The sequence below is a fragment of the Protopterus annectens genome, chromosome 8.part0, assembly GCF_019279795.1.
Source record: "Protopterus annectens isolate FY-2018-M chromosome 8.part0, PAN1.0, whole genome shotgun sequence".
Lineage (NCBI taxonomy): Eukaryota > Metazoa > Chordata > Ceratodontiformes > Protopteridae > Protopterus > Protopterus annectens.
Window position 1 is genome coordinate 1,491,835,859 of NC_056741.1, and position 25,891 is coordinate 1,491,861,749.

Here is a 25,891-nt window from a genome sequence, read left to right on the forward strand (position 1 = left end):
GGGAATAATATGTACATTTTCACAGGTTTTATACTATTGAATTCACATCTTCCATACCAAATATTTTCATAAATTTCTTCAGACATCTACCCTCTTGTTTCATTTCCCCTTTTAGGTCCTCCAGATATACCCTCACGGTTGCAAATCAAGTTCCAGTCCTCATCTATATGCAAAATTCCCTGCTGAAAGTTGATAATTTCTCCCAAAGTTTTATTAAGATCCAGAATAGCAGTTTTTGGTGAAATATAAATACATGCCAGTGTAATCCTCCTCCCTTGCCAATTACCCCTTACTACCACAAATCTACCATTACATTTTTCCCTCTATTACCTCCATCACTAATGGAGCTCCTCTAGGAATTAGTTTAGATTAGTTCCCTTTTCCTTTGTCCCCAATATTCTGCTGAATATCCATCCTGAAATCCTTTCTAAATGGGTCTCCTGTAGCATTGGTATTTGCACTCATCATTTCATAATATAATTCAGTAATTTTCCTTCTTGTCTATACCTGTAAGGCCTTTTACATTCCAAGATAATATGGATAATAAAGCATTTATCATAAGAAGTTTTTGTTTCCATCTATTATTAATGATATTTTTTTGAATGTGCATTTCCAGCTTGTGTGTTACATGCACACTCTGGTAGGCTGATCTTTTATACAGTTGTTTTTGTCATTTTCCATTCTCACATTTTCAAGACTTATTTTTTTAATGAAAACCCTTAAACAAAAAACTAAATGCATTTCAGAATGCTCCCATAACCCATTAACTTAGACCAAACGTACACAACTATATACACATTTCAAAACATAGAAGTTTAACCTTCCAGATAGGAACAACTGTCCTAAATTGAAAACTGCACCCACAGGCATTACCTAACCTAAAATCAGTTATTTGTGCCAAGATGCATGTTACAGCCTGTGCTTCCACTTATACTGATTGACAGCTGTTCTTTTCTTATCCTTATTGCCCACCTAAATGTGAAAACAGCTTGGGTGCTTTCAGAATACATTAAATTTTATCCCTAAAAAAATGCACAGACTACCTTTAAATAAAACATTATACACTATTCTACTAAAAGCATTTAAGTACTAAGGCTGCTAGGGAAGCTGCTATATCTTGTTAATTTCCAATAATTCTGAACTTCATTTTTCACTTAGCTGCTTGCCCTGTACTATTAAATTTTGCACTTCTTTCAACAAAGGATGCCCAAAAGTCAAAATTAACTGCTTGCACCTGCAGACAGCTCATCTCCATGGAAACGTAGGCAGCAACGAGAGAAGAAAAAAAAACAGCTAGCAAATCTGCAGATGCATGAAAGAATCTGTCAATTTCACTCACCACACAACAGAATGTACAGCTGCTTCAGTTGCAGACTTCTTAACTATTACCAAACATTTGTAAATGGAGAAAAACAAGCTAATATCATTGCATATGCAAGAAACTCAGCACTTCTCATGGCTTTCATTATTTTGTCTTATTTAAGTCTACTTGCTTACAAAAACAAGTGTTTACAGATTAAGTCAAGGGCATTAATCAATCACCTTTGAAAAATGAAATGAAAAAGTACAGTGTAAAACAGTGGACATCCTTCTCTACACTGTTGCAGTATTCCTAATATAAAGGCTGTACTGCAAAGGATAGTCCAATGTCCAGCCAGTATAGCAAAGTGTTTAGTATCTACAGGCACCGTATGCTACAAGTATACTCCCCGTACAAGGCGTATAGCATAAAGATGACGTACAAACACACACATTACACAACTGAAAAGCCCCAGGAGGAACAGAATGTCCCCAAGTGACCAGGGGAACATGTGCATCCAGAAGGAGAAAAGACAGAAGAACCCCTTGGCCAAAAGGCCAAGAAGATCAAGCTAGAGCAGAAGTGGCAGGAGGGAGGGAGTGAATACTCCAACAGTGAAGAGAAGGACATTACTGTTATGGCAAGATTTACACAACTGTTCCATGTCCTTTCATATCATTGTTGCAGTATTCCTAACACAAAGGAGAGTACAAAAGCTCACGAGGAACCTTGGGAGGAGGGCAGCACTGAAAAACCCTCAAGAAACTGATTTAGATTAGCCCTGGCAAAGCTAGCTCCAGCCCTGGAAATAACATTCAAATTATAATGCTTATTGAAGGAATGGAGAGAAGACCAAGTAGCAGCCTCAAGGATAGGACTGGCATTGGGCCCTTTGAAAAAAAAGCACCAGAGGAAGCAACAACTCTTGCAGAGTGAGCCTTTACAGAAGACAGAGAAATCTGCCACAAAAATAAATAACAAAATGAAATGGCTTTAGAAATCCAGGAAGAGATTGTCTGCTTCGAGACAGCTAAACCCAAGGACCTAGGATGAAAAGAAACAAATAGCTGCTCAGGTTTGTGAACAACTCTAGTTTTACCCAAATAATATCAGAGAGGCATATGCACATCCAAGGTGTGGAGAACCTTCTCACTGGCAGACTGCAGAGAAGAAGAAAAATGAAGGCAAATGAATAGATTAGGGGACAACTCATTGGCCGCCCTGGGCATAAAGATTAGTACAGCCACAGTCCCTGTGAAAAACTAAGAAAGGAATAACAGCTATTTGAGCCTGAAGTTCAGAAACCCTCTTGGCCAAAGTAAAAGCCAAAAGAACAGTCTTCCAAGTACAATGTTGCAAGCAAGCTGAAGCAATAGGATCAAAAGGAGCCAGAGAATTTTTCAGGAGCAAAACTGAGGTTCCAGGAAGGTGGAATAGGCTTCCTGTGAGGCTTAATATGAAGAAAATGGCAGACAAGCAGAGATTGCCGATAGGTGAGCTTTAACTGAAGAATATGCCAACTCAGCATGGAACAGATCACACAATTAAGACAAGATCATAAGAACCTCCACAGACAGAGGATCCTGATGGCGAGAAAGGCCCCACACAGAAAATCTCTTCCATTTGAACAAATATGATTTCCTAGTGGTGGGCTTCCTGGCCTCCTGTAGGACCTGAAGCATGTTCTCAGAAAAAAAAGGTGCCTAAAAGGGATCAAACCCACAGCATCCATTGAAAAGTGGACAAATGAGGACGGATAACATACCTCTGTCTTGTGTGAGAAGGTCCACACAGGGAGGTAACTTGGGGTGAGGGGAAACCGATGCTGTCAGATCCAAAAGACAGTCACCAATAAGATTTTGGGAGAGTCCTGCCAGCCTGATCTTCTGCAGAGGAAGAGGGTGGGGCATCAACAGAAACATCCCCTTCCAAGGAAAAGACAGGGCATCCACTTTCCAAGCCAGAGGACTTAAGACTCTGGAACAGAAAAGAGGAAGTTGTTTGTTCAGAGGGAATACAGAAAGATTAAGCTAAGAAGTACCTCAGTGATGGACAATGTCCAGGAATAAATCTCTGTGAAGCATCCACTGATGTCCTTTTGTGCTGAACCCATTCTAAGTGTCTGCTACTAGATTCTGCTCGGAGGGAACGGAGACAGTCTGAATAGACAATTGATACTGGACAGCTAGGTCCCAGACCTGAAGAGCCAGCCTACAAAAAAGTTAGGATCTTGTACCTCCTTGCTTGTTGACCTACCACATCACTGTGCTATTGCCTGTGAAAACTTTGAGGGGCCCGAGATGAAATTGGGTATGAGAAGTGTGGATAGCCAGAAGCAGGGCCGTCCTCTCCTCAATACTGATATGGTCTGACCTTTGATGAAAAGCCAGAGACCCTGAACCTTGAATGAGCCAAAGGAAACTCCCCACCCCCTGTATGGGGCATCTATAAAGAGCTCTTGAGTCAGGACTGGAGACTGGAAAGGAAGCCCTAGGTTGACAAAGTTAATGAATCCACCACTAAAGCTTGTGCTCGACAAAGGTAAGGAATGGAACAAAGAAGTCCAAGGTATGACATTCTTGTAGCCACACTGACTTGAGATACCACAGAGGCTTTCTCATGTGGAGCTGGGCCAGAGGCAGCATAAGAATGGTGGAAGCCATAAACCACAAAACACTTAGAAAGTCCCTGGCCGTGATGGAATCCACAGGAAGAGACTGGAAAAAGGCATTCGGAGGCAGGGCCTTGGTGGCAGGCAGAGATGCCATCATGGAGATGGTCTGGATCCTGCAACCATGAAAAACATGATCTCGAGAAGGAGTCAAGACTGATTTTTGAAAGTTTAAGGTGAACACCACACTCAGCAGCACAGAAATAGTAAACTGGAGATCCTGAAGCAGAGCCTTGGGGGACGAGGCCTGAACAAGCAAGACTGTCTAGGTAAGGAATTATCTGAACCCCTCTCATCCTGCAAAGAACACATGACAGGAGCAAGGCATTTGGTGAATACCCTTTGGGCAGTAGTGAGGCCGAAGGACAAAGCACAGAACTGGAAATGCAAGGAAGAAACAGAGAAATATAAGTTTCCTAAAAAGGGGATGGATGGGGAAATGAAGGTAGGCATTCTTGAGATCCAGAAAGACCTGAATAGTCTGGGGAAAAAGAGGAAGATAGAGTCAGCATCCAAAACGAGGGAACCTACAGAAATGTGCTGAGCTGAGACGGCCCAGAACTGGTCTCCAGGTGTCCTCTTTCCTGGGAACAAAAAACAAACATTCTGGAATAACCCCCTTTCTCTTCCTGGACAGGGGGCACACCCTGGAGGATGACCTGGGTCAAAAGAGAATTAAGCACCTCTGGGAAGAGATGAAGCTGTTCTCAAGGATGTTGTGGGATGCCCAAAAAGGGAGGAAGAGATTTCCAAACCATTAAATACCCTTCACGGATAATGGATAGAACCCAAGAGTCTGTTGTGATCCTTAACCAATTTGAAAGGTACAGGGAAAGGTGAAGGGACAAGGGAACCTGGCTAAGGGAAGCAAACTGTCAAATGGAACCAGGCTAGTCTTGAAATGGAGGTTTCTGAGAAATAGTAGTCTGTGTAGAGTTAGTAGGAGATGTACATCTGGAACCCTTTCTACCCTTGGGCAAAGGGCGAGACTGCAAATAAAAGCAAATTTGGAAAGACAATTCCTCTGAAACTTACGAAAGAGAGAAACAAAAATATGTTCCATCTCCTGTAAGGCTTTGCCCTTATCCAGGAGAGATTTAAAAAGTTCAGCAGCAGTACCAAAAAAGATTTTTATGTGAAAGAGCATCCAATAATTTGGCCTTAATGTCTTCAGGTAAAGACTTAAGATGAAGCCAGAGTAGCACCTCATAAAAGAGCCAAATGCCGGAGCCCTGTAGCAGTATCAGCTGCATAACTGCACTTGAGTGGTGGGTAACCTGAGATGTAGGACCCAACAAGCAAAGGGCCAAAGCCTTCCCTTTAGTATCAGGAAGGTCAGAAATTACCTGAGAAACTTGAGAAAGGAGAACTAAAACATACCTGCTCACGTGAGTCTGGTAATTAACAATCCTAAAAGGCAGGGCTGGCAGCAGTACAGAACTTTTTGCCCAGCATCACCATGGCCCAACTACCCTTATCTGAAGGAAGTAACCTGTAGAGGGCAACAGCTTGGAGGGTTTGCTGGTGGAAACAAGACACCACAGAAGGATCAGCAGAAGGGCATTTATACAGAAATTTACAATCATGCACCTGGTAAAAATACATCAGGTTTCTTAGGAGCTGGGCGATGAAAATCAGGGTTTACAGAAGCTGCTGAAAAGATATCCAGGAAGGCAGACAGAATTGGAGAAATTACAGAAGGCTTGGGAGACTATCTGAAGGAGCTCATGACACCTCTTCTGGATATCAGAAACCTTAGAACAATCCCACTTTTAGAATTCCATCATAAAAGAAAGTGTCCCCAAAGGAGAGTTCCTCTAAAGGAGGACCTGACCAATAGAATCCTTTGCCTCTGAACCACAGTCCAAAGGGGAAGGGATATGAGAAGATTAGGCTAATGACTCTTCCCTGAATCCTGAGCCTCAGAGGACTCCCACTCCCTAAACCTCTTAAGGAGCGTGGAAGACAAACAGAAGCAGGCACAGAGACCCTGTGAGGATGCTTTAAAGCTATTAAAGTGTTAAATAACACTCTAGTAAAATCCTGCCATTTATGTTGGGGATCCTTAACTGCAGAGGAAATATGCTTGGCTTGGTTTCTTTTTCTGCAGGATGTCCGCGTGAAAAAACCTGGAGGGTCAGACACTTGCTGACAATAAGCATAGTAGGGATCTCTTCCCTCACCAAGATCTGTGGAATTCCTCTTGGTCTCTCGGAAATAGTCAGGTGAGGTTCTCCCTCAAGATCAGGAACAGACATCTGTAATACTTTTGAGGACACGCTAGAAGATGGATCCATGCTGGCCTCCAATGGGGGAGCAGAGAAATCAGCAGCAATGACCGGATGATCCTCTGGGCTTTCATCAGCCTCAAGAGAGATACCCAGGGGAGGCTAGACAGTAGCCATATCAGACCAGAGTTTTTTGGCCATTTTCTTGGCTGATGGCTGACCTTCAGAACAAGAAGACACTGCCAAAGCACCCTGAGCCAACAGCTCAAGATGTTGGTTTTTCAGGTAGACAAAGAGAGCAGGTGACTACATAGGGTCTTTAGGGACAAATGCTTGGCAAATAAAACACCACACATGGTCATGGGAATCACCCAGACAGAAGAGAGACTGATCGTGATGATCTTTTTAGGGAATCCATCTCCCACTGACATTTTCCCTTTCTGGATGACATGAAGCCAACAACATTAAAAATATAAGAGAAAGATAAGAACTCTAATGGGGCACTTATCTGAAAAAACAGCTCAGTAACCAACACGGAAGAAAAACATTCAGACTGACAATGATGGTGTTCAGACTGGCAGCAAACAAGTTCTGAGGAGTATGTGCATGCATACGTCACCTTTATGCCATACACTCTGCACGGGGAGAATGTGTGATATACAGTGCCTGTAAACACTTAAAGCTTTAGTATACTCGATGGACGTTTGACTATCCTTGGGAGGAGATGTTAGGAATACTGCAACAGTGATATGAAAGGACATTATCTCAAGTCTACATATAATCAGCACACTTTAACACCCCCCCCCCCCACCAGCAGCCCAAGATAAATTTGTTTTTGCCCAAATTCTTATTACACTGTGAAGCCTATATTTCTTACAAGAAAAAAGTACTTGTTTGTTCTTATGTGATAAATATGTTAAAGTAACTGATAAAAAACTGTCCCCACCTCCACATTTAATACCACCTTCTTACTACACAAAGCTGCTTTACAATACAACATGCAGTTTATATCGTGAAATGTTTTACACAAATTTTATTAACAAAAATTGTTTCACTTACATTTAAAGTTTAGGAGGACACTAAAAGAAAAAAAGTAAAGTGGGGTGTATGTTAAACTTGTTGGTGGACTGTAAAGCAAAGTCAACAAAAGTCCAATCATTCACAGAAACTTTCTTGAAAGGACATATTTCACAAATGTGACTGAAGCTTTACAATCTCACATTTATTCACTAATTTTGTGTTGCTGGTCTTCATCTCCGTCTCCTACAACACCACACTCTGGTTCAAGTCCAAGGTGCTCCTAATTCTTCTAGTCAACTCATGTCCTTTTTTTGCCTCTCAAATACTTTCCTTTGAAACACTGGAACAGGTTTTATTGGCAATGTCTTTCTATGAGATTTATTGTCAGAAGAATGAGAGGCAGAGTTCCCTTCTGTTTGACAGCTCACTTTTTCTTGGATGAATTTATGCATTTCCTCCTTAGCATGTTCTGCATCAAAATGTCTTTGATCCTCCAGGAAAAATATTCTGTTTACTGGAATAAATTTGGTTCTCTTCTGCCTGGTGTACACTGAATAATCATTTTCCACTCGCTGCTAGTTTCAAAACGTTTCCCTTCTGCCACAGTTTTGTCAGTATCAACTCTATGTGGATAGGATTGCATCTTTACTAACACAGGTCTCTGCTGCTTTCAAATGGCCAGGTTTAGGGCACACACTCCCTATACCCTTTCAATTAACAAATCCTGCTGTGGAATACCAACCCAGTTGCATATTTGTGCTTTCATAAACATAATACAGTCTGTTCCTCCCAGTTTCGCTAGTACAGCAGAAAAAAGAAGTGATGTACTCACAACAACGTTCCATCTGAGTAGTTGTACTTAATTTGTCTTCAACCTGTGGGTTATGGATCCGTATCGGACCCGAGCCGGCAACTATTACTAGCACCTGCTCAGAACTCCAAACTCCTCCCCTTACCCATAATACACCTCCATTGCTTTCCATCCCCAGATCGAGTTTGCTGAGTCTTATACTGATAACCCGACCTGAAAAATTACTTGTGACCTATACTGTAGCCTGTAGGCTGATCATATGCCAAAGTCCGGGGAAGGAGGGAGGAATGGTTGAAGACAAGAAGTACAACTACTCAGATGGAACGTTATGGGGAGTACATAACTTCTTTATCTGAAGTAGTTTACTTCATTTGGTTTTCAACCTGTGGGACAGAGTCCCCAGCTACTAACTCCTGGGAGGCCCTCATGGAAGGATATTCCAGAGCACTGTGGAACCAAAGGATGCTCTCCTTCTAAAAGTCTAATCCAATTTGTAATGAAAAATAAACGTATGAGATGAGGACCAAGTAGCTGCAGAACAATCATCCAAAGGCACTCCAGACCAAAATTCCGCATAAGTAGCCATGGACCTAGTGGAATGAGCTTTCACCTGACCTGGAGGAGACATGCCTCTGTCCTTGTATACCTGAAGGATGCATGAAGACATCCATCTAGCAATAGTGACCTTGGAGATGGGTTCCCCCAAAAAGGGTTTAAAGAAGTATACAAACAATTGATCAGATTTACGTAAATTGTTTGTCCTGTATAAATAGAATCATAACGGTCTATGAACATCCAACAGGTGGAGTTTGTATTGCATCTTGTTAGTAAAATTGGGAAAAAACACAGGCAAATTGATGGTCTGATTGATATTGACTGGTGAAGCCACCTTAGGAGACAAAGGCTGAGCTGATGAAAAAATGTAACTCGCTTAGATCACACACCCAAGCTCCGGCTCAGAGAGAGGCTCGGATCTGAGCTGGTCGGATCCGAAATGCTCCAGGTAGCTGTCGGCGTCAAGGAAGCAGGTACCATTGGCACCGACCCCCTGACCAAAGCCATCCTCTGATCCGAATACTCTGAACCTGAAGGTCGGATTGGAGAAGGAGATATCGGCAGGAAAAAATGAAGCAAGCTCCCCCCTCCAGAGGGAGGGGGGCTGGCAAGACCCCCATCTAGATCAGAGTATGGACAAACCTCATTTTATCCAGATCAATCTGACAACGACCGGGTAGACCTTGACGAAGCCACAGACTCCGACCTGGAGGGTTGGGGCACCGAGGCCCTAGAAGATGAATGCGTCTCCTCTGGCTCTGGGGAGAACCTTTGAGATCGGTGCCGTGGGGAGTCACAGATCCATAATGTTTTTACGGGTGAAGGGAGGTCCAGAGACCTCTTTCTCTTTTCCCTCGCCTTCGATTCTCTCCTTCTCTCTGCCTCTTTTCCGCATTGCTTCCACTGGCTTCTGTACAGGAGGTTCAGTCCCAGCCTGGGAGGGAGGGGAAGTGAGGAAGGGGAGGCGGCCACACCAGCCGCTGTTACCTAAGCCAGAGACGAGAAAACAGTCGCTGAAGGGGGAAGAAGGCCTTTGAGGGCCAACTTGGCCTTCCTATCCTTAATGGCACGGTGGTTGAATCCCACACATACTGCAGTCCACACTAAGATGGGCCACTCTCAAGCAGATAACACAGAGTGTGGCCATCCACAGGGTATAATTTATGGCCACATTCAGTGCAACGTTTGAAGATAGGCCTATCATCCACACTATCAGAGAAAGAAATCTTAAGAAAAAAAGTGGTTTCTTTCTTACTGACACACACACCACACCACACCACACCACACTCGTACACAGAAAACACTGGGGGGGGGGGGGGGCAAAAATCTACACAACAATACAAACTATTCTAACTATCCTAACACTAACTTGACGCACCAAGCGAGGGTAGGAGAAAGGGGAACCTATACTAACACTAACAATTTTTTACGAAAAAAGATACTCAAAAAGGTTTTACCCACTTGACTCAAGCGATCACGATGCATAATCTATTCGCAGCAAACGAGATCTGGGGATAGAAGGCAGTGGAGGTGTATTATGGGTAAGGGGAAGAGTTTGGAGCTCAGAGCAGGTGTTAGTAATAGTTGCTGGCTCGGATCAGATACGGATCCATAATACAGAGGTTGAAGACCAAATGAAGTAAACTACTTCAGATCTCTCAAGTTTTTTCTCCGCAATCTGAATTCTAACTCCACCATTTTCTTTTTTTTGAAACTGCTCGTATTGGGAAGTTTCATACTCGGCCAGCCTTTTTATTTTTTCATCCTCTGATTTTTGCTGTTTTATCAGTTTATCTGAAGAGCTAGTTAAAACTTCTATTTTTCCAGCCTTTAGTTTATTGTGTTGACACACATGTTCAATGTTTCATTTATTTTAATCACCTCTAAATATATTTGTGCATCTACTTCTCTTATCTTTAGAGTGATAACAGAGACCTCTGGTTAACCAAATTTGCAGACTTGCAAACTAGGTGCATCTGTCAAAAAAAAAAAAAACTTCAGATACTGGTACACTATTTAATACCTGATGTAAGGAAAATGAACATAAATAGAAAGCTAAAAAATATAATACTGCTTCTTTTGAAAGACAGCCTTATCCACCAATATACACAGCCTAGATAACATTCCCTTTCAAAACAAAGTTAATCAGTGAACTAGATACTTGGGTTGAAACTTCCTTCTCCTTTGATCATAATGTGGCAACTGTAGTCAGGGAATCCTTCTACTCAGCAAAACTAATAGCCAAAATAATTTCAGATACATCCAAAAATGTTGCAACATCCCTATAATCAGCACTGATCAATCCCTATAATCAGCACCGATCAGACCCATTACAGAGTACAATACTCATTCTGGTACATAACTCACTTGACATGTCAATCAATTCAATAAGTGCTAATGGTTTCTACCTAATAAAGGTCAGTTGTCTCAAGAACCTTAGTACCAGATCAGGATAAAAGCCTTGTCATGTGCTGTGTGTCTTACAGTCTCCTGAGGGTTGATCTGTGTCTCACTTACCCCACTATTAGAGATCCAGTAGTTCTTGATCTTCTGTACCTCAGCAAGTCATACATATCAGCTAACACTAGAACCAGAAACCTGAACCTTCATCAGCAGATAAATGTAATGTTAAAGAAAAACAGATTCTTCACCCACCAACTCTTCTTTCTCTGGAATAAACCTCCCCAGCAGGTTAAGCAATGTGATTCAACAGCTTCCTTCACACTAAAACCTGGATGACTGGATATGCAGTCTCAGTTTCTAACCCAGGAGTAACTGGCCTCTCCCCTCCTTAAGAGAGGATATAAACCTTACTCTTCCACTAAAACAACTTTAACAGAAGATAGAAACTGAACAATTTAGGTTATGTTGGATTGATTATACTGTAAGCAAAAATATATGCTCTTAAATGTGAACTTGTTAATACGGTTTGAATACTTTTACATAACTAAGTTTGGTCTAAAGATGCTGAACCAGTGGAACACCAGTTCACAGTGGCCATCAACAGACTGGAGGCTATAGACAGAGCTGGGATCCTTAAACCTAGACTCCTGATTTTCTGTCCTACGCCAGTCTGCCTCACAGTAGGTATCACTGGACTACAGGCTCACTATAACCTCAAAGTGAAATGTGACCCAATGCCATTCACTACTTTCTGTTTCTGAGAGGTGGCAAGCTATTAGAAAGTCTCATTTCAAATGACAGTGGTTATGAGAGGCAGATATGGGCAATGTGCAGCGGTAACAGCATTAAAAAAAAAAAAGCAAGTGATCACACAAGCAATCTTTTCTTTCAAGAATAAAGATGGGCACTTTCCTGCAAATACTGCAAGGAAATGATCCCACAGTATGCATAACAGGAATAAAATGGAATCTGTAGTGGAACACACCCTACCCAAGCTAAATGAGGGGATGTCTGATTGGGTCAAAGGGATATGGGTTCTGAGGCTCTTTAGTCAGGTGCAAAGCAGTGATGAGAAGGCATTCTACTAGACAAGAACTATTTAAGGAAAAGTAAGGATGAAAAAGCTGTGCCAAGTGGCCCTTACCCTATCAAAACTTTAAACAACATTTTCACATAATATCAGAAACTTTTTCCAAGTCTACCATGCACCTGCACTGGTGCCCACCAGTCCAAATGCACTTTTTTTCACTTAGAGCCACTCTCGCGTAATACCCAGCATTAAACTGAAGGATAAAAAACTTTAGAGCTATAAAAGAAAATATGGCGTGCAACCATAAAAATCTGTTAGTCTAGGACATCTAGCCTGTAGTCAGAACTTCACCACAAAGCTACCCATATTTTAGCCCCATTATAACTGTCACAGCATCCTGATCTGTCCTTGGGAACACAGTTTTAATAAAACAAGGAAAAAAAAAAAAAAATCAGTAAGAAACTGTCTTTCTACTCTCTGCCCTGTGAATGTACCCCTTATATCATGTTCCACCTCCGACCTCCAACGCTGCAGACAGCCTTCGATGAACTGTAGCTCCTCCTGAGTAATGGTGTGTGGAGCTGGTTGGGCTGGAAATTCTTCAAACTTGGTTTCAATGACCGACAGATCGACAGTACTTTGTTGAGGAGATGGAACGGTTTCCAAGGAGTCACTTCCAGAAGTCCCTCTGTTCTCTACATCAGAAAAACTACAGAAATAAAAACAAAGTTTTATAAAAAGTACAAAAGCATGCATACGTCCACTACATACTGCCCATCACTGAACACTACAGTGGTGGGTCACCTGAAAACAGCATTTCCCAAGTTACTAACCATCAGTCTTCACCTGTGTCACTTACATGGAATATACAGTATGCTGTTGCTCAGCAGCTAAATTCCTTATAAAAAAAAGGCTCTGTAACCAACATGTGCCCACCTCCCAAAACCATTACTCAGAAGTTCACTTACAAAACTCTTGACTTTCTCTAGCTACAAATGAGCAAATGCAATAAAAATGGCTTACCAAGGCAACACAATTATGGCTATGAGAAAAGATGGTCACTAAAAGAAAACCAAACTCAAGGTCACAGATTAACTATGGAATTTCCAAACCATGTTACTTTACCATCAAGTAGAAGAGTTAAAAAAAAAAAAATACAAGAACATTCTAATATGTGCTAATAAAGAAGTTATGTTCTCACCATAACGTTCCATCCGAGTAGATAAACTTCATTTGGCAGCAACCTATGGGTCTTCGGATCCATATCGGATCTGAGCCGGCAGTTTCCAACAGCAGAGATCCGAGCTCCAAGCTCCTCCCCTACCCATAATCCTCTGCCAACCCTACCTGACCTCAGATCGAGTTTGCCCAATGCAAAACCTGCATCAAATAGCCAGCCTATGGTTTGACTTCGATACAATCGAAAGACAACATAGTAATATAAACATCCAAAGGTCAGGGGGAAGGAGGGGGGGACGGTTGCTGCCAAATTAAGTTTATCTACTCAGATGGAACGTTATGGTGAGTACATAACTTCTTAATCTGAAGTAGTTAACTTCATTTGGGCATCAACCTATGGGACAGAGTCCCCAGCTACCTAAATCTTGGGAGGTCCTCATGGAAGGATGTTCGAGCACTGCAGAGCCAAAGGATGCTCTCCCTCTGGAGACCAGGTCCAACTTGTAATGATTTATAAAGGTATGAGATGAAGCCCAAGTGGCTGCCGAACAAATTTCATCCAATGAGACACTAGAATGAAATGCAGATGTGGAAATTGACGTAGTAGAATGGGCGTGGACTCCCTGGGGTGCGGGCCAGCCTGAACTTTCATATGCTAGTAGAATACACTGTGAAATCCACCTGGACAGTGTGACTTTTGAAACTGATTTTCCAAAATTAGAATTAGCAAAGGAAATAAACAGCTGGTCTGATTGCCGATGACCAGCTGTTCTGTGTAAATAGAAACGTAGTTGTCTATGAACATCCAATGAGTGCAACTCGTATTCGCCTTTGTTTTGGTAATTGGGAGAAAAGACAGGTAAATTAATAGTCCGATTGATATTTGATTCAGAAGCAATCTTAGGAAGAAAAGAAGGATTGGTCCTGAGGGGTACCCTATCTTTTTGAAAGGTCAAATACGGTGGATTGGCAGAAAGGGCTTGTAGCTCCGAGACCCTTCTTGTCGAAGTGATAGCGACGAGAAATGCTGTTTTCCAGGATAATAGTTTAAGATTCACTGAAGCTGCAGGCTCAAAGGGAGGAGCTGTCAAAGCCTGGAGCACAAGCGCTAAATCCCAAGGAGGGACTACATCCTTCACCGAGGGTCTCAGTAGGAAGGTACCCTTCAAAAAGGCCTTACATAATCTGGTAGAGATCAAAGGGCCTAGGTCACTCCCCACGTGATAATGCGAAATTTCTGCCAGCTGAACTCTGACCGTGGAAGAGCTGGCTCCTTGGTCAAAAAGTCCTGACAAAAAGTCTAGCACCGCAGGTAACGGAGCTGTAAAGGGGTCTAAGTTTTGTTGCTCCGCCCAAATAGAAAACCGTTTCCATTTGCTATTATAAAGCCTTCTAGTAGACGGCTTGCGGGCCGCCACTAAGATAGCTTTGACCGGGGAAGAGATACCGGGAGTCCTAGCTAGAAATGGAACTGGAGCAACCAAGCCGTGAGCTTCAGATTGTCCAGATTCGGGGTCGGAAGGTCTAATGGGTGCGAGATCAGATCCGGTATGGGATCCAGAATCCAGGGAGGATTCACTAGATGAGACCATAGATAAGGGAACCAAGCCTGACGAGGCCAGAATGGGGCAATGAGGATTATTCTGCTCCCCAGCAGTCTGGCTTTCTGTAAGAACTTCAGCATAAGAGGAAGAGGAGGGCAAGCATAGAGGAGACCGGGCAGTCAAGCATGTACAAGAGAGTCTCGGGGGGATTCTCCTGGTGGGGAGGATTAGAGCGAAGTAGTCGTTGCACTTCGTGTTTGCGGGAGAAGCGAAAATATCGCAACAAGGTTGACCCCATTTGGAGAATATCTGTTTCGCTACTTCGGGATTCAGAGATCACTCGTACGGCGATAGAATCCAGTGACTCAGTCTGTCCGCAAGGATGTTGGACCGTCCCGGAATGTGTGTTGCTATGAGAAAGTGGTTGGTGGAAATCGCCCAGTCCCACACTCTCATGGTCTCTCGGCAAAGTGGATAGGACCTGGTTCCCCCCTGTTTGTTGATATACCAGACTACAGACATGTCCGTCTTGACTGCAATAGTCCCAACGGGAAGAAGGCTCTGGAGTGCTTGCAACGCCAAGAGCACCGCCCTCACCTCTAGCACACTGATATGCAGGGAAGTCTCCATGTGGTTCCACGTGCCTTGGACTGTCCTGCCTAGACAATGCCCCCACCCCATCCAAGGCAAGAGGCGTCCGTGGTCACCGTGGTTAGGGAATGGGGCATAGCAAAGGGCTGGCCTTTGAGGAGGTCCGGGGACTGGAGCCACCACAGAAGGGCCTTCCTGCAAACCCTGCTGAGGTGAATGGGATGGTTTAGATGGTAATGCAGGAAGGACCATTGGACTTGGAGGGTCCACTGCAGGACCCTCATGTTCAAACGCGCCATGGGCAGCAGGTTGATGGCAGCCGCCATCGACCCTAGGGCCCTCAGGACCAATGCTGCTGAAGGGGCTGGGGATTGAAGGATGGCCCGCACATGGAGTCTCAGAGTTTGAAGCCGGTCTGAAGTCAAGAGGGCTAGGAGCCAGCTTGTATCCAATCTGGCCTTGATGAAGTCTATGATTTGTGTTGGCAGAAGGGAAGATTTTCCTACATTGACTGTGATCCCCAGCCGGGGAGCTAGGCAGAGAAGAGGGAGTCCCTGGCCGCGCAGAGTAGATGCCTTGTGGGGGCGGTCAGGAGCCAGTCGTCCAGGTAGGGGAAGACCTGAATTCCCTGGAGTCTCAGGTGGGCCACTATCGCTGACAAAACCTTGGTAAACACCCTGGGGGCTGTGGTGAGACCAAAGGGAAGGACCCTGAATTGGTAATGACTGGCTCCTAGCCGGAAGCGAAGGAATCTCCTGGAGTGTCTGTCCATCAAGATGTGGTAGTACGCATCCTTGAGGTCTACAGAGCACATCCAGTCGTTCTCCTGCAAGGGGGGAGAATGGATTGAAGTGTGACCATCCGGAACTTTTCCTTGGTTACTGACAGGTTCAAGAGGGATAGATCGAAGATTGGCCTCAAGTCCCCAGTCTCTTTTGGCACCAAGAAGAACCTCGAGTAAAAGCCCAATCTGGACTGGTCTGGGGGGACGTGCTGAATGACTCTTTTCTAGCAGATGCTGGATTTCCACAGCCGCGGCCTCCCTCGGATCGGGGGGGGACGACATCGGGGAGGAATCTGGGATTGCGAGGGGGATGAAGAAACGGGATTTGGTAACCCCTGGATAGGATATGAAGCACCCAGCGATCTGTCGTGATGGACTCCCAAGCTGCTAGGTGCCTCTAAAAGCACCCCCCCGACTGCCTCCAGAGTGGAGCAGTCGGGTAACCCCTCAGGGTTGCTGCGTGTGCCGATCTCTGGACCCAAAACTCCTCAGACCCCCTCTGCCCCTAGGGCGGCGTCCGCCCTGTTCTCCTCTGCCTCGGAAGGACTGGGTGTCCGGAGCGTCACAGGACTGTTACGACTTCCGGAACCATATCTTCTTCTGTCCCTTTTGGTTCTTTGAGAAGGACCTCTGGGGAGCAGAGAAGCAGACTCCGACGGCAGACAACGTCTTCCCGTCCTTCTCCCTCTGGACTAATGTCTCGCGTACGGTTTTGCCAAAGAGGGCAGAACCATCGAATGGGGCATTACCGAAAGACGCCTTAAAGGGTTCCGCGAAATCACAGTGTCGGAGCCACGCCTGATGCCTCATGACGACGCCCGCTCTGCTAGCTCTAGCAGCTCCCTCCATAGCATGGGATAATAGCCGCATAGAGGTATTGGAAATCGACCGAAGAGTGGCCATTCAGGCAGAGTACACCTGCTTGTCCTCCGCCGACACTGACTCCAGGGGTGACCCAGCATACTCTTTGATAAGTTCTCGCTGGAGCCGTATGACATGTGCCATGTAGTTCAGTGACCTTACAGAGAAGGTAGCTGAACTGAAGACTCGCTTCCCAAGGCGGTCCATCGCCTGAGACTCCTTGCTAGGAGGATGGACAGAGGGACTTTCTTGGGCCAGTTCCCTCTTGGTGGCTGCCACCACCAACATGGCATCTACCGGGGATCCCTTACTCCAGTGCATTCTGTCAGAGGGGGGACTAAGGATCCTATCAGGTCTCTTCGGGACGGACTCCACAGTGTCCGGCTCCTTCCATGCCCTGGTAGTGATCAGGTCTACCAGGGGGTCGGCCAGAGGGAACACCCAAGAGGTAGACGGGCCCGCTTCAAACGCCTCCAGGAACACAGATTCGTCCATGGTAGGCTTTGGGCCGGACCACCCTCCTCTTATCCTGAGCATCTCCATGATGTCTCCGAAGGAGACGTCTTCGGGGGGGTGATCTTGGGGAGCCTTCCCCTTCCTCCAAATCTGTGTCCTCTGTTAAGGACTCAGGGGAGTCCAAGTGCCTCCTTTTGCACTTGCGCTTGTGAGGGACCTCCTGGGGGGGGGGCTGTCCGAGGAGGCCTCACCAGGCTCATCATGTCCCAACAAGGGAACTACCTGGGACATTAGAGCAGGCTGTCCCTGGGACCGGGTGATGGAAGCAGAAGCCAACTGAGAGGGAGTGTGGGGCAGAGCCGTAGCTGTGGCCGGGGGCCTGGAATCCCTCGATAGAGCCCTCTCCACCACGTCGAAAGCCGAAGGAGAGCTGCTCTCTCTGGGATCCAAGTGCAAACCCTCCCTCGGATCAGACGAGCGGATCGGGGCCGGAGCAGACACTATCGGATCCGACAGGCCAGTATGCTCCGACTTGGACGGAGCTGAAGCTCAGCCGAAAATGGACCCGACAGACTCCAGGGTGCTGTCTGCGCCAAAGTATCCGATACTATCGGCGCCAACACACCCCCGGCTCCAACACCACTCGGCTAAGAGGACTCCAAACCCGGGAAGCGGGCTGGAGAAGGAGCGATTGGGGCGAAAAAAGGGGTCGAGCTCCCCCCCCAGAGGGGGGGGGGCAAGAGCACTCCCATCTGCAGTTGGGCCTGGAGGAATCTTCTCATCATCCAGTCCAAATCTGCATCTGTTAGGCTTCTAGTAGACCTAGAGGAGGCCACCTAGGCGGGACGGGAGTGCCGCCTCGATGACCTGGAGGAAGATCGGGCCTCCTCCGGTCCCGGTGAGAAACAAGGTGACCGGATCCGGAAGGAGAAGGCTCGGAGGTCTTAGAAGGAGAAGCCCACTTAGCTGTCGGGGGCCGATGTAGAAGCCTCGGCCCGCCGCTTATGGTGCTTCTCTCTTCGCTTCTCTTTTCTGGCTTCCCTATCCTCCTGGCCCAAGGTGGGAGGTTGAGTCCGGGCAGGGGAAGGGAAGCAGTCGTGGGTACTGCCGCAGCTGCGACAGGCACCACGGGGGGACCGGGGGTCGGAGCAGAGTCCGGGGGCAGGAGTCCCGCCAGAATCAACTTCGACCTCCGGTCCTTAAGTGCCCTGGGGTTGAACGCTGTGCAAATAACACATCCAGAGGAGAGGTGCTCAACCCCAAGGCACAACACGCACAGAGTGTGGCCATCTGCTGGGGATAGCTTATGGCCACACTCGGTACATTTAGAAAAAAATGTCTTTGGGGCCTCAGACATCACTGGAAAGGAGAACACACACTAGGCCCCAACCACACACAGACACACGCCCTAACGCTCTCACGAGGGGGGGGGGGGCGAGCTAAAATTAAAGAGAAAAACTACAAGGGAATGCTAAACACACACACAACACTTTTTTTTTTTTTTTTTTTTTTTTTTTACAGAAAATGGTAAGGAAAAGGGTCTAAATTCTCTCACAATTCTCGACTAATGCCTGGAACTCAAGGATCAAGCTGCTGGCTTCAAAAGCGGCAAACTAGATCTGAGGTCAGGTAGGGTTGGCAGGGGATTATGGGTAGGGGTAGGAGCTTGGAGCTCGGATCTCTGCTGTTGGAAACTGCCGGCTCGGATCCGATATGGATCCGAAGACCCATAGGTTGATGCCCAAATGAAGTTAACTACTTCAGATCAACTGTTTAAGCAGTTATTTTTATTTCATACTGGATAAATTGCAAACAGTGTAGGACACTGCACGGAATGAGATCACTGTAGTACTTGGGATAAAACCACTCTTATGTATGATAATGGTGCACTCCGTAAAAAAGCAAAAAATTAACAAAAACGAACCCAGGTGAAATTCAAACAACCAGTGCTGTATATATGTCTTACACACTACATGGGGATCTTTGATTAAATGACACACCATAACTTACATAATGTCCAGTTTTAGGACCACCACATACAACTCTAACTACATGGAATACAGAACTGCAGACAATGTTGTTATGCAAAGGCAGGCCTCTCATGAGCTCATGATCCTGTGATCCTTATGGCCACATTGTCTGGGGTACTTTTTTGGTAGGATAACTTTTGAGAAACCAATCTAAAAAGTGAGGTTGTCTGTGTGTGTGTGTGTGTAACTAAAAATACCCTTACAATAGTTCTTTCAAAGAATAAGTGAAGCTTGCCCAGAGTGAGGACACCAGGTCTCATCCTTAGAACAGAAAAATGCTTGCAAGTGGTTTCCCTGGGTAGCTTTGCTGTCTATGTGAGCCGCATAGCTTGGCTCTGCTTGGTCTGAAACAGCTGTGTGGATCAGCAGCTGCAAGGTGGAGGATGTAAGTTAAATGTGATGCCAGTCAAGAGGGCAAGGAAGAGTGGTACAAGGGGAAGCAGGATGGACTGTAACAGACTAGCACCTGCAATGGAAACTGGTACTTGGGACATATACTTGCAGGTGAAACGAGCATGTGTGAGAGGCTGAAAACTATTAGCTATGTACATGTGGTCTTACCTTTATAAACAAACCTGGTTCTGGTACTACAGTTCTTATTCAGGAACTATTCTGCCATTATTATCAAGGTATTTCTCAGCACAGCCCATAAACTGGTGTTGGGATAATCATGAAGTCTACAGCACCCAGACAGACTTCATTTTTATAGATTTCATACATATATCAATTTTGTGTGTTATGATCACTTATATCTTGCAGTACTCTCCCTCAAGCCACATCTCATTACTCCAATTAGAGCCACACCAGTCAATCCAAGAGTAGATTAACGAATACTCATTTTTATTTTTCCTTTGTTGACCAGGTCAGTCCTACTAGGACACTAGTTTCTTTTTTTTGGGGGGGGGGACCTGAAATGGCATTTATACTAGTAGGGGAAATATGACCAGGAAAATGGGGAACTTCCTACTCTTTGGAACATACACTCCCCATTCCTAGCACTGTGGCAGCTGGGAGGATAGTAAGCAAAGTGGAAAAGATGGCAGAAGGCAAGGAGGCAAACGCCACTGTTGCAGATGGTGCAAGACAATGTGCATATGATTTAGAAGATGAATTTCAGCAAAACTTGTTCACTGAATTCGAGAAGGAAGATTTATAATTACAACCCTACAGACAGGAAAGTTAAAGATGATTTATTAAATGAAATAATGCTTCAGAGTGAGCTGGAAAATGGAAATGAGATTTTTGGGGAGATATTATGGATAAAATCCAGAATGAGAAAGCTGATTCTATCTTGAAGGGAGACAGCAAGGGGAAGACGTATGCAGGAAGGTGGAGGAAGACAGAGCAAGAGAAAGCAGAAGTCAACACAAGGTGGAAATATTCAGCGAGAATTCAAAATTAAAAAAAAAAAAAAAAAAAGAAATGGACAGGTATGATGTTTGGGACAAGATAAGATCTTTTACACTTATAAACAAAGAATTTTATGATATTACATTTGAAACAGTGTATGCTATGGAGATTTTTTTTTTGGGGGGGGTTATGAAAACAGAAAGAGCTTTAATCTTTGGAACTTACATGTGGTCAAAGAATTTAACGAGGAAACAAAGAAAATACACATTCAATTTCAAACTGAAGTAGAAAGAGTGAGAAAAGACATTTAAGTAAAATATATAAAGAAGTTGTGGACACTGCAAAAGTCTATGATATCAGGGGTTTATGGATGGGTAGATGGGACTGTAATACTGCGTTTAAAAATGGAAAAGGATAACATTTTAAAGACTCCTAGCATGATAAATGTTGAAGGAAATAAGGGTGTAGTGAAATATTGGGGACAACACAAAATGTTTTTTTCCTGTGGAAAGGGTGATCTAGAAAGCAACTGTGATAAAACGAAATGTTATAAATAATTACATATATAGGTTTACTGTAAAAGACCAAAAATCCACTTGTTCAAAAACAAACAGTGGATCCTCGGTTACACGAAAGTGCACTTAAGCGAAAGTGCACTTCCGCGAAGCACGGTGCAATGAACCGTTCAGGGAAACTGAAGCGCCAAGGCACACTACAGTGGGGAACAGGGAATTTACCTGTTCCTCACTGTAGTGCGATCTCAGAGTTGGTATATTTAAGTAACTGGGTGTGGGGGCGAAGCCCTTTTCTCAATGTAATGTTAGTAAATGTTTTCTATTTTTTTTTTTTTTTTTATCTGTCCACTGGACTTTCGTGTAACTGAGCGGTCTACTGCTCTTTTTCGAATAAGTGGTATTCGATTAAAAGCAGTAGACCCATTTAGCATATCACCTAAAGTTCATTTCACCTAAAACTCGTTTCACTGATAAGTAGTACTCTAAGGCAAGTCAAAGGTATATGTCCTTTCCCCCACTGTAGTGCGATCCTGCTGTTAGTATATATAGTTGGGGGGTGTGGGGTGCGTAGCCCCCTACCTAGTTGGGTTTTACCAAATAATGTAAAACAAAACCAGACAACACAAAGCCAAATTAAGTAAAGGGCTATGCCCCCACACCCCCGCACTACAATGGGGAAAAAGGACATGTACCTTTGACTTGCCTTAAGAGTACTACTTGTCAGTGAAATGAGTTTTAGGAGAAATGAACTTTAGGTGATTTGGTCTCAGTGAAATAGGTGTCAGTGAAATGATACGAATATGACCATATGATCGACTTTCGAAAAGCCGACAAGCCGACCATGGGGAACCGCCATCTCCGTACAGTAGGAAAATTTCCTTCTTCCGCACTGTAGTTTGATCTCGGAGTTGGTATATTTAAATTAAGGGGGGTGTAGGGGGCAAAGCCCCCCCCTTCTAACAGTTTACGGTAAGTGTTTGTTGCGTTTTATGTGTTTAGTTTACATGGTCGGCGTTACGAAAATCGATCATATGGTATCAGCCATATGAAAGTCGACTTTCTGAACAATCGACCATGTAAAGTAGACCTATATATATATATATATATATATATATATATATATATATATATATATATATATATATATATATATATATATAGGGAAATCAGTAATTATGTAAAATGTGAATTGAAATGTTATAAATGCAATAAAAAGTACAGTTTTGTACCTACCATAAATGTAGATGTCCGATAGGTATGCATCTGCAGTCCTTACATATGGGTTTGTCCTGCCTCAGGCAGCCAAAGTCTGGGTCCAGCGTCGGCTGGAGTCGCCCTTTCCCTGACGTCAGAGCGACTGTGGTATAAAAGCGTCAGCCGACGCCATCTTCCTCAGTTTCTTGCCCCAGATGCCAGGTGCCCTCTAAGGAAGGCTAAATTTGGAGAGATGCAAAAAATTCCAAACATGCACAGTAATATAAAACAAATACACCATAATAGATAACCCCAGCTAGCTATCAGAGGGAGAAGTACCCAAGAAATACCACAGAGGGGAAGGAGGGAGGGTAAACCTGACTGCAGATGCATACCTATCGGACATCTAAATTTATGGTAGGTACAAAACTGTACTATGTCCTTCAAGGATGCATCTGCAGTCCTTACATATGGGTAGAATACCATAGCCAAGCTGGGGGAGGTAGGATCTAAGAAAAGGATGGTGTAGCTAAAATGCCCTGCAGGACTGCCGTTGCAAAGCCTGCTCTGGATCTGGAATATAAGGGTAAGTTGTAATGCTTGGAAAATGTGTGCACGGAGCTCCATGTAGCAGCTTCTAAAATGTCCTTGGTAGCCACCCCTCTTAAGAAGGCTGTGGAGGTGGCTGTGGCTCTGGTGGAATGAGGTCTAATGTTAGCTGGCACAGTTTTGCCATGAAAAGAGTAGCAGAATCGAATGAAATTCCCTATCCATTTTGAAATTGTCTGTTTGGAAATTGCTTTTCTTTGCATACCAGCAGCATATGCTACAAACAGCTGGTCAGTTTTTCTGTAAGTCTTAGTTCTGTCCAAGTAGTAGTGCAACTGTCTGTGAATGTCCAGGGTATGCAGAAGTTTCTCCCCTTTGTTTTGTGGATTTGGAAAGAAGGTAGGCAGGTGAATAGCTTGGTTCAATGAGACCCTGGATACCACCTTTGGTATGAATGAAGGATTGGTTCTCAATGAGACTCTGTCCTGATGAAAAATAAGGAATGGTTGAACTGCCATGAGGGCCTGCAATTCCGATACTCTTCTTGCTGAGGTTATAGACAGGAACTGTAGTTCTGAAGATGCTGCTGGTTCAAAGGGAGGTAGAGTTAATTTTTCCAACATGAAGTTAAGGTCCCAAGTTGGCACTGGTGGTTTCCTTGGAGGATTGATGTTTTTAATTCCTCTTAGAAACTGCCTTAGGAGAGGATGAGAGAAGACAGGTGGATCAGTATTGTATTCTGCTGAAATTGCTGAAGCATGAATTTTTATGGAAGAGTAAGAAAGGCCATTGTGGAGCATTTCTGCCAAGTATTCCAGAATATGTGCCATGTTCATCACTGTCGCATCTAGGCCCTTTGTGGTGCTCCAAGTGCGAAATCTTTTCCATTTTGCTGAATATGCCTTTCTTGTGGAAGGCCGGCGAGCTTCCATGATGGTATTCTTCGCTCTCTTGGATAGCTTATCCTGGTGAGGAGTCAAGGTATTCTCCAGGCTGTCAGCTGCAAGGTTTTCAGGCTGGAGTGCAGAGTTTTGTAATTGTGCTGTGTCAGAAGAAGTGGCCATAGTGGTAGAGGCCACGGTTTCGTGCGTGACATGCTCCTTAACAGTGGGTACCAGTGCTGTCTTGGCCAGTCCGTAGCTATCAGAATCACTTTTGGCTGCTCTGTCCTGATCTTCAGTAAGACCTTGGTCATTAATGGAAGAGGTGGAAAAGCATATACTGTTAGAGTATTCCAGCTGAAAGAGAGGGCGTCCACTTCCCATGCTTGTGGGTGGTATGTCCGTGAGCAGAATTTCTTCAGCTGATGGTTGTGGTGGGAGGCAAAAAGATCTATGTCCGGCCTCCCCCATGATTGTGTTATCTGAAGGAAGATGTCTGGGTGCAGCATCCATTCGTATGGATCCAAGATATTTCTGCTTAGGTTGTCCGCCAGTATATTGTCTTTTCCTGGCACAAACTGGGATTGCAGCTCTATATTGAGTTTGAGGGAAAGTTCCCAAAGATTCATTGCCAGCCTGCAAAGAGGGTAGGAATGTGTACCTCCTTGCTTGTTTATGTACCACATAACTGTGGTATTGTCTGTCCTTATTAGCAGGTGGCCTTGATGCAGAAAGTGTTTGAAGGCCTCGATTGCATGTATCACTGCCAGCATTACCTTTTGGTTTATGTGCATGCGCAATTCTTTCTGTGACCATAGCCCTTGAATGTATCTGCCCTCCATGTGTGCTCCCCATCCATGGTCTGAAGCATCCGTTGTAATGGTTTGGCTGGTTATTGGTTTGCTGCAAGGGCAGACCCCTGTTTGACTGGCTTGCTTGAGCCCACCACAGGAATTCCTTTTGTAGGGATGGAATGAGCGGTATCAAAGCTTCTAGGCTGTGACTGTGCCGAGACCATAAACGCCTTAGGTACCATTGCAGTTCTCATATGCAGCCTTGCTTGTGGAATCAGAAGAATGCAAGATACCATGTAACCCAGGGCCTGCAGGATTTCCCTTGCAGTCAGCAGAGTTTGTTTCGTCAGATTTTTGAAATAATCCAGTAGTTGTCTGTTTTTCTTCTGTGAGAAAAGCCATTTGGGTGGTTGTATCTAGTTTCGCACCCAGAAATGTTATTCTTTGGGATGGAACAAGTCTTGATTTGTGAATGTTGACTGTGTATCCCAAGGCCTGAAGTAGGCGGATGGCATAATTCAAGTGTTTTACCAAAGTTTGTTGGCTGTCCGCTTGTATAAGGCAGTCATCCAGATATGGGTATATTTGAATCCCCTGAAGTCTGCAGTGTGCAATTACTGATGCCAGGCATTTCGTGAATACTCTGGGCGCAGTAGTTAAGCCAAAGGACAATGCTGAGAATTGATAATGCTCTGAACCTGCAAGAAATCTGAGGTGTCTTCTGCAACTTTGTCTGATAGGGACATGCAGGTATGCCTCCTTGAGGTCCAGAGTTACCAGCCAAGACCCCTTGCCCAGCATGAGAAGGAGTTGCTGTAGGGTCAGCATTTTGAATTTTGGCACAATGAGATAAGTATTCAGTGCGGACAAGTCGAGAATAGGCCTCCATTGTTTTTCTTTTCCTGGGACAAGGAATAGTCTGGAATAAAATCCTTGGCCTTGTTCTGTGAGAGGAACCTTTTCTATAGCTTTCATGTGTAATAGGTTGGAAATTTGTTTTAATGCCTCTGCCCTTTGATTCGGTGGCAGGTTTGGCATGCCTTTTCTTTTTGGTAATGTATGAAAATGGAACCTGTATCCTTTGTCTATTATTTGCAGTCTCCATTTGTCCCTTGTAATACTGTGCCAATTTTTTGAGAATAAAG

General features: G+C 44.5%; 1 protein-coding gene across 4 annotated transcripts in view; it reads right to left on the reverse strand.

Moving 5' to 3' along the window:
- The window catches only part of USP28 (ubiquitin specific peptidase 28), a 732,083-nt gene that overhangs the window by 245,684 nt on the left and 460,508 nt on the right, over window positions 1-25,891 (reverse strand). For all 4 annotated transcript variants that reach the window (XM_044081073.1, XM_044081072.1, XM_044081070.1 and 1 more), the window contains one exon: window positions 12,513-12,727. In XM_044081073.1, coding sequence (XP_043937008.1) covers window positions 12,513-12,727 — 215 coding nt within the window. The remainder of the gene's footprint in view (window positions 1-12,512; window positions 12,728-25,891) is intronic.